Source organism: Alligator sinensis, unplaced genomic scaffold (assembly GCF_000455745.1).
Source record: "Alligator sinensis unplaced genomic scaffold, ASM45574v1 scaffold1434_1, whole genome shotgun sequence".
NCBI lineage: Eukaryota > Metazoa > Chordata > Crocodylia > Alligatoridae > Alligator > Alligator sinensis.
The window spans coordinates 82,867-91,373 of record NW_005843168.1 but is presented as its reverse complement, the minus strand read 5'-3'; the positions used below and the strand labels follow the sequence as shown (position 1 = coordinate 91,373).

At 57.7% G+C, this 8,507-nt stretch overlaps 1 protein-coding gene across 2 annotated transcripts in view; it reads right to left on the bottom strand.

Moving 5' to 3' along the window:
• The window catches only part of USF2 (upstream transcription factor 2, c-fos interacting), a 10,416-nt gene extending 2,027 nt beyond the window's left edge, over window positions 1-8,389 (bottom strand). The window contains exons 1-10 of one of the 2 annotated variants that reach the window (XM_006037762.2): window positions 8,296-8,388; window positions 7,054-7,100; window positions 6,705-6,820; window positions 6,239-6,358; window positions 5,662-5,815; window positions 4,777-4,864; window positions 4,468-4,526; window positions 3,755-3,849; window positions 3,079-3,207; window positions 2,442-2,504 (exon numbers count right to left, since the gene is read on the bottom strand). In XM_006037762.2, coding sequence (XP_006037824.1) covers window positions 2,442-2,504; window positions 3,079-3,207; window positions 3,755-3,849; window positions 4,468-4,526; window positions 4,777-4,864; window positions 5,662-5,815; window positions 6,239-6,358; window positions 6,705-6,820; window positions 7,054-7,100; window positions 8,296-8,333 — 909 coding nt within the window. In that variant the 5' untranslated portion in view covers window positions 8,334-8,388. Of the gene's footprint in view, window positions 1-741; window positions 2,505-3,078; window positions 3,208-3,754; window positions 3,850-4,467; window positions 4,527-4,776; window positions 4,865-5,661; window positions 5,816-6,238; window positions 6,359-6,704; window positions 6,821-7,053; window positions 7,101-8,295 lie in introns of those variants that run through there. The other variant, XM_014526830.2, reaches the window with a different exon arrangement.
• Window positions 8,390-8,507: the final 118 nt, after the last annotated feature.

The following is an 8,507-nucleotide window of genomic DNA, read 5'->3' as shown; positions in this document are numbered from 1 at the left end:
GCCTCCTCCTCCGATGGGATATTTTTTGTGGGGGGGGGGGGGGGGGGAGGGAAATGGAGAAACTGTGTAAAATTATTACAAATGTATGTACATTTTCCCTTCATCAGGTATTTTTAGGGAGGGAAAAACAGGGAAATGGGCTAATTAGTACAAATTTCCCATATTTCTCACCCTCTAACAGTAATTTTTTTGGGGGGTGGGTGGGAAGGGAAATTAGCTAATTATTATCAATTCCTGATATTCCCTCCCCACCATGAGGTAAATTTTTTTGGGGGGGGGCGGAAATGGGGAAATTGGCAGTTATAAATTCCTGATCTTTCTCCCCCCAACATGGTCATTGGAAAAATGGTAAATTATTAACAATTCTTCATATTTCTCCACCAGTGGGGTCATTTATTGGGGGGGGGAGATGGACGGGGACAGGGAAATTGACCCTACCGGGGGGAGAAAGGTAAAAAATGTATAATAATTTGCTAATGGGGTGGGGGGGAACAGGTGCATTGGTGAATTAAAAAAAAATCTTGCTATTTCTCCCCCAGTGGGGTCATTTTTGGGGAGAAAAACAGGAAAACTTGCAAATTATTATACATTCTTGATCGCCCCCCCACCCCCATCCAGGTCACAGTGTGGGGGGACAGGATTATTGGTGAATTATGAAAAATTCTTGATGTTTCTTTTTTTTTTTTGGGGGGGGGGGGGGGGACAAAACCCTGTTTGCCATTATACTATGAATCTAAAACATGGACACGATGACGACAGGGAAATTGACCATTATAAAATTCTCGATCTTTCTCTACCCCGCCCCCCTGGGATACTTTTTATGGGGGAAAAAAAGGAGAAATTGGCAAATTGTTATAAAGTCCTTATTTTCATTCATAATATTTGGGGAAAACCCCAGGAAATCGGTTAATAATCTCTTCCTTTCCCCCTACCCCTTGGCTCAAGTTTTCCCCTTTCTGTCCCTCCTCAAACATGCCTGAAATGTTCTAAATTTGGGTTGAAAATAAAAAGAAAAGGAGAATTCATCACACCCCTGAAAACAGGGGAGGTTTGGACACACCGGGAAAGGGGAAAACTCACTAGCCCTCTGGGAAGAGCTGGTAGCCACAGGGGACATATGCAGTAGCCAGGGTCTGGGGCGGACTTCAGTTTGATCGGCCACTTGGGATGGCTCTGGAGGGGGTCAAGGGTCATGGGAATAATTAGTAGCCCAAAGCAATTAGTTAGTAGCCACAAGATTATTGCTGGCCATGGGGGAATACCCCCATAGTCACCATGGACGTAGAAGCCAAACAGCACAAGGGGTGGCTAGCCCCAAGCAAATAACTGGCGCCAACAGAAATCCTTGCTAGAAATAATTAGTAGCCCACAAAAGATAATTAGTAACCCACAGGCAACCATGAGCAGTCCCAGGGAAACTGAGTCAACAAATCTGTACTAGGCAAGGGCAAAAAAAGGAGCAGCCAGCATAAAATAAATAGTGTCGAAAAGCAGATAACGAACAGCCAAAAGCAAATCATTAGCCCAGGAGACATGATTTGGTAGCCCAGGGGATTTGTTAGTAGCCACAGGGAAATGAGTAGCCAAAAGCAAATCATTTGTAAAAAAATTAGCAGCTCAGAGGAACTGGTTAATAGGCAGAAGCAAATTGTTAGAAGTCCAAGAAAATAATTAGTTCCAGAGAAATAACAAGGAGCCCACTGGGATGGGCTACTAGAGGAAAAAAAGTAGCTAGCCATTTTGGGGGGAGAAAGGGATGATTGGTTGATTTTCAGCTCAATCCTGGTCACTAACAAGCTTAAAAATATTACATATTGTGCTGTACGTATTGGATAATCAAAATATGTGTGTGCACGCCGGTGTGTGTGGCCGTTTCCTACCTGGCCCACCCCAGAGACAGCCACATCTCTGCTGTCTCTGTGCACTGTTATATGTGGCTGTTCCCTGGTCCACCCCAGAGCCAGCTGTATCTCTGCTTTCTCCACGCACTGTTCTATGTGGCTGTTCCCTACCTGGTCCACCCTAGAGCCAGCTGCATCTCTGCTGTCTCCCTGCAGCATCCTGTGTGGCTTTCCCCTACTTGTTCCACCCCAAAGCCAGATGCATCCCTGTTTGCCCCAGAGGAAACAGAGGCCCAGGGCCCCGCCTTGAGGATCCTGAACGGGGTAAGAGGGAGGGGCATTTTTAATGGGGGTGGGGCAATGATTTTCCCCTCTAGGGGGCAATTTTCGAAGTCACAGTGGGGGCAGGGGACACACACAGAGGTGGGGGCTGAGTTAAAAATCTACTATATATATATTTATACATATAAAAGAAAAAAAAAATACAGGGAGGGGGGTGTCGGCCCAGGTGGGGAAGGGGTGGGGGCAGGATATGTCCCCCCCCCCTGCAAGGGTGGGGAGGGGAGGAAAGGGTTACTGCCCCGGGGTGTCGCCCACGACCTCGATGCCATGCTGTTGGAGCTGAGCCCGCAGCAGTGAGTTCTCGTTCTTCAGCTCTTCGATCTGTGAAGATGGGAGGGGGGGGTGGAGGTCAGGAGACGGCTCCACTCCAGAGCTGGCCACATCCTGGGGGATTTCCTGTGCTGTTCTTTTTGGCCATTCAACACGTTCCACCCCAGAGCTGGCTGCATTTTGGGGACTTCCCTATTCAGTGTTGTATGTGGCCATTCAACACAATGCACCCCAGAGCTGGCTGCACACTGGGAGCTTCCCTGTGTGGTGTCATATGTGACCGTTCAACCTGTTCCACCCCAGAGCCAGCTGAAACTCAGCTACCCTGTGGGGCATTATATGTCCCTGCCTGTTCTACCCCAGCACTGGCTGCATCTCCACTATCCCACATGATGTTATATGCTGGCTGCACCTCAGCTATCCTGTGGGGAGTGATATGCAGCCATTCCCTGACTGTTCCACCTCAGCAATGGCCGCATCAGCGCTATCCCATGTAATGTTATGTGGGGCTGTTCCCCACTTGTTCCACCCCAGAGCTGGCTGCGCCTCAGCTATCCTGTGGGGCGTTATGTGGCTGTTCCCCACCAGTTCCACCCCAGCACTGGCCACACTGGGGGGGGGTCACCTGTTGCCGGAGGAGGTCGTTGTCCATCTGCAGCCGCTCGGCCTCCTTGAAGGTCTCCTGCATGCGCTGGTTCGTCTGTCGCAGCTCCCGGATGTAGTCGCAAGCCTTGGACAGGATCCCACCCTTGCTCTGGGGGAGGGGACGGGGCTTAGCTGAGGGGGCAGGGCTCCAGGGTGGGCCCCACCCAAGAAACCCCTCCCTTCAGCCCCACCCCTTCTCACCTCAAGTCTTGCTCCCTTCCTGACCCACCCACTGGTCACCACCAAGCCCCTGCTCTTTACCATCAAACCCCCCCCCTACACAAGCTAGAAGCCCTGCCCATTGCCATCACGCCTGGCTGGTCCCAAGCTCCAAGCCCCACCCTCTTCACAACCCAAGCCCCACCTCCTTTCAATCCCCTCCATAACAACCAAGCCCAATAGCTCCACCCCCAGCCCTGAGCCCCCAATTTAGCCCCGCCCTAACCTGACTTAGCTCTACCCCTCCATGACCTAACATGGCCCCTAGCTTTAGAACCACCCCTCCATGAGCTAGTGCCAACCTTAATCTTAGCTCCACCCCTCCATGACCTACCCCCACCTCTAACCTTAGCCCCACCCCTGCATGACCTAGCCCCGCCCTCAGCCTTAGCCCAATCTCTCCATGACCTAGCCCTGCCCCAACCATAGTCCCTCACCGCGCCTGTCTTGCTGTTGTCGGCATTGCAATCAGGGATGATCTTGGATAGCTGCACAATCCAGTTGTTGATCTTGTCCCGCCGCCGCCGCTCCACTGGCGAGAAACCCAGGTGTCCCGAGGGCAGGGGGAAGGCATGGACACACAGGGGTTAATCACGGCCCTCCGGCCCGCATGCGACTCAGGGGGGAGGGAATGGGGGACAACAACGAGGACAGCGGGGCAACTTGGTGCCAGGATGCAACCAGCTCTGGGGTGAAGCTGGGGGAATGGCTGAGTGGAACGGCGAGAGCTGTGGGGTGCGGAAGGGGCACCAGCCCCTGCCCAGGCCCAGGGCATTGTGGGACATGTACTCCCCCTCCAACCCCATCTAAGGGCCCAGCTGCCTACTGTTACCCAGAATGCATCAGGTGAGGTAGCATCATGCCAGCACTGGGCTGGACCAGGGGACAGGACAGGCAGCGCTCAGGGCAGCTGGGGGGAGCCCGGGTTCCTTCCATTGCCGGGCGGTGGGGGGCATCCCGGAAGCCTGGGTTCCGTGGGGCAGGTGTGTGTGTGCGTGTCTGCGCATGTATCCCAGACACCTAGGTTCCACTGGGGGGGGTGTGCGTCTGTCCCCAGGATGTAGGAGCACCCACTCCTGACCTTTGCCCAGGGGTAAGTCCCATTCCACCTGGGTAAGTGTCTGCCTGCCCAACACCCCCTGCTGCTCACCTTCGTTGTGCTGCGCTCGTCGCCTCTCGTCACGAGGCGTCCGTGTCCCGTCCATCTTCCTGCGTGGGGGGTGGGGGCAGTTAGAACCCAGGCGTCCTGGACACATGCTCATCCCGGACACGCATACACACACAGGGAACCCAGGTGTCTGGGCCTTTCACTGCTCCCTCCCCACCCAACCGCTCTCAAGCCTCCTCTCACCTCATGCCACCCCCCAACCCCTCATGCTCTGACCCAGGCCCCACCCCTCTACCCCATGCCTCCCTTCCTCCCTCCCCAGTCCCTGTCCCTGCCCCCAGCAGCACTCACGGGGAGTAGGGGTGGGTGCGGGGGGCGATGGTTCGCTGCGTCCCCGTCTGCAGCACGTCCTGGGGCGTCATCATCACGTAGAACTGCCCTGGGGGCAGGGTGGGAGGGTCACTGCCCGGATGGGTCTCCCCAGCACGTGAAGTGGGGTGGCTGGGAGGATGCTTGGGTTCTTTGCAAACGTGAAGGGGAGGGGTGGCTGGGAGCCCGGACGCCTGGGTTCTGCCCCCGAACATGAAGGCGGGGGGGAGGGGGCACTGGGAGCCTGGATGCCTGGGTTCCCTCTGGCCCCAGAGGCTGGGGAGGTCAGAGCAAGGGATGCTGGGGGCCTGGACACCTGGGCTCTGTCCCCAGCTCCAGGACCCAGATGCCTGGGTCCTCTCCCAGGCTCCATGGGGAGCCCAGGTGCCTGGGTCCCACCCCAGCGCCCAGCCAATGGCCGGTCTCAGAACGGGCTTATGTGGCCCACAAAGGGGCCAGTGTGAGATGGGGGCCTAAAAAATTAGCCCTAATGAGAGGAGGAGGGACACAGCCCCCAACCCTCAAGATCCTGGGGGGCTTCCCCATTGACCTCTGACCCCAGAAAATCCCTCTAGACCCTGACCCCTGCCCTCCTTCCCAACCATTTAAAGGGCCAGTGCTTCTGGAGTCTCAGGATGGGGGCGCTCATTAAGAAAGCCCACTAAGGTGGCTCTGGATATACAAATCTATGCAAATAAGCCAAAAAGTCAACTGGCTTGACCCCTTTTGTGAAGAAGCCTCGCCTCCCTGACCCCTGACCTCAAGGCCCCGCCCCCTCCCCTATCCCCGGGAAGGTTTACCAGCAAGTGGGTTTCTCCCTGCTATGCCCTGGGTGTCTGAGTTACAGGGGCTGGGGGTGGGGCTCACCTCCAGCCTGTGCCAGGGATTGGTCGGTGGTCTGAACGGACACAGCGGTGGTGTCGCCCACGGAGGAGGCGGGGAAGTAGGCGAAGCGAGCCTCCCCACTGACCCCGTCACCCGCTGGGCTCCCGCCATTGCTGAACGGGTTCTGGATCACGGCCTGCGGGGGGGAGGGCGGGGAAGGTTAACCTGGGGGTGCCTGGATTCCCTGTTGCAATTATGGGGGGGCGAGGACACCTGGGTTCCCTCCAGGGATAGGGTGGGGGAGGGAGCATGGCCCAGATGCCTGGGTGCCCTATCCAGAACTAGGAAGAGAGGGCAAAAGGAGTCTGGGGAATGCCTGGACACTCAGGTTCCCTACCAGGATGGGGGTCTGGAACAGATTGGAACAGGGGTGCTGGGGGGGCCCCGATGCCTGGTTTTTCTGCCAGGATCTAGGAGGGGAGAGGGTGCAACGTGGGTGGGTAGATGGACCGCCGGATGCCTGGGTCCTGCCCCTCCCACCCCCCAGCTCAAAGGCCTCACTGCCCCTATGCTACTCTTCCACCCTCAAATTTAAAAGGACCCTCTCCAACCCCTCCACCTGGGCCACGGCCTGCTGCCCTCCAGTGAAGGCGGCAGTCGAGACAACGCTGACGGCCCCAGCAGCATCGGTCTGTCCATCCAGCTGACTGTCCGTCACCTGGACCACGCGATACGTCACCTGGCAGGGAGCAGGAAGGGGTTACACCATCAGCTGGGGGAGTGGGGGGCGATGGACTCCAGGGGCCAAGACACACAGAACCCAGCGGCCCCCGCTGGCCACTGCAATGGGCTTAGTGCCCCCTATGGGTCCTGAATGACCACTGCAATGGGTCTAGTGCCCCCTATGGGTCCTGAATGACCACTGCAATGGGTCTATTGCCCCCTATGGGCCCGCACTGACCACTGCAGCCCGCAGAGAGGCAGATTCAAGCCCAGTGCCCCCTGGGAGTCCCCCTTGCCACTGCAGGGCACCCCTTGGTGCCCGCCCCGCCCCACCCCACCCGAGCCCTCCACCCCAGCCCTCCCTGTCCTCCCTTGTTCTCTGTGCGAAACTGGTACTGGATGTTATGGTCGGCGAACGCCGCTTGCTGGACACTGGCGATAGCCACGGCAGTCTGCTCGTCCGCGGTGCTACCGTCCCCTGGTGCCGGAGACACACGTCAGCCGCCTGGACCCCCTCCCCGCTCTGGGGGGGTCAAGTTGGGAGTCTGGACACCTGGGTTCTCTGGGAAGGGAGTGGGATCTGGGGAGGGGGTTAGCAAGCTGGGACGCCTAGGTTCTCCCCAGCGGTGAAGGAGAGAGGCGGCTGAGGGTTCAAGCAGGGGTGCCTGGATGCCTGGGTTCCCAGCTCCAACCCCCTCCGCCCCCACTCACCTTCCTGCAGTTCTACTCCCTCCTCAGCTTCTTGTCCTTTCTCGTGGCTGGAAGACACAAGGAGATGACTCAGCTGGAGCCCCCAGGCTGGGAGGGAATCCAGGTACCTGGGCACCCAGCTGCCCACCCCAGTTCTCACTGCTTTTTCCCTGCCTGCCTGGAAAACACCTGAGTGTCACTTTCTGATTGACAAGCCTAGCTGGGGGGGGGGAGGAGTCATGTGACCCAGTGCATTGTGGGAAACTCCGTTTGACTGGAGGCTGGGAAGAACCAAGGCATCCAGACTGGGGGGAGCTGGTGGGGGTGTTCTGAGCTGCTGTGGGGGTATGGGGGCTCAGTACCTGCAGTGGCCACTAGAGGGCAATGTCACCCTCCATTTATACTGCCCAAGACTGGGATGTGAACCCATCCAGGGGGAGTGAACCCCTGCCAAACTGCAGGGGTGCCCCCCATTTATACTGGCCAAGACTGGGATGTGAACCCAGGTGTCTGGAGAGGAGCTAGTGAAGCTCCCTCTAACCCCAAGGGTGCCACAACTCCATGCCCCACAGCTCAGCGGGGTCTGAACAGGCCTCCAGGTTGGGTGGGAGGCAGGGGAGTAGACCCAGGTGGCCAGGGGTATTAGCCCACTGAGGGGGTGGGGGGGATCACTGGGACTCCATCTCCCCCAGTCTCTTTGCAACCAGGTTGTCAAGGCAATATCCCCCAGGGTCAATGGGGGGCTGCAGCAGCTACTCTGCAACACCGCCCCCCCTGCAACATATACACTTGCGCTCTGATCTGACCCCCTGGAAGCAGCCACCCACCACCACCAAGGCCAGGGCAAACACAGGCATCCAGGCACTCCCTGCCCCACAAAGCCAAGGCCAAAGCCAAGGGTAAGGCCAACCTGTGCACCCCCTTATCGGCCATAGGCAGGGAGTTGGGAGACCTGATAACAGCGTGATGAGTGCCACAGCAAGGGGGTGGGTGTGAAACCGGCCATATCTGCCCCTCCCAACCCCCCCTCAAGATCCTGGGCCCAGCAGCACCCTGTCCTTGCTCAGGGAGACCCCCAGAGGTGCCCAACCCCTCCCCTACCTGTTCTGGGGGCACATGGGGGTGGGGGGGTCTGGTCTGGCTTCCCTAACCAGCCCCCCCCGTACACACTCCTCCAGAACCTCCAGACCATGAGACCCCCCCAACATGTCAAAGACACCCCATCACAGCCCCCCACCCACTCATCCAGGGTGCCCCACTCACCTCGTGTCACATGACCCCACAATCACATGACCCCACATGCCTTCATTCCCCCCCAGCCCCCTGGAATCTGCCCTGATCCCCTAACCCCCACTCCTTCCCTGCCTCCAAATATGCCCCATGCCCCACCCCAAATCCAACCCCCCCAATTTGGCCCCTTTCCAACCCCACCATAGTTATGGCCAAAGGCCCCAACCCCTCCTGCCTCCCAAATC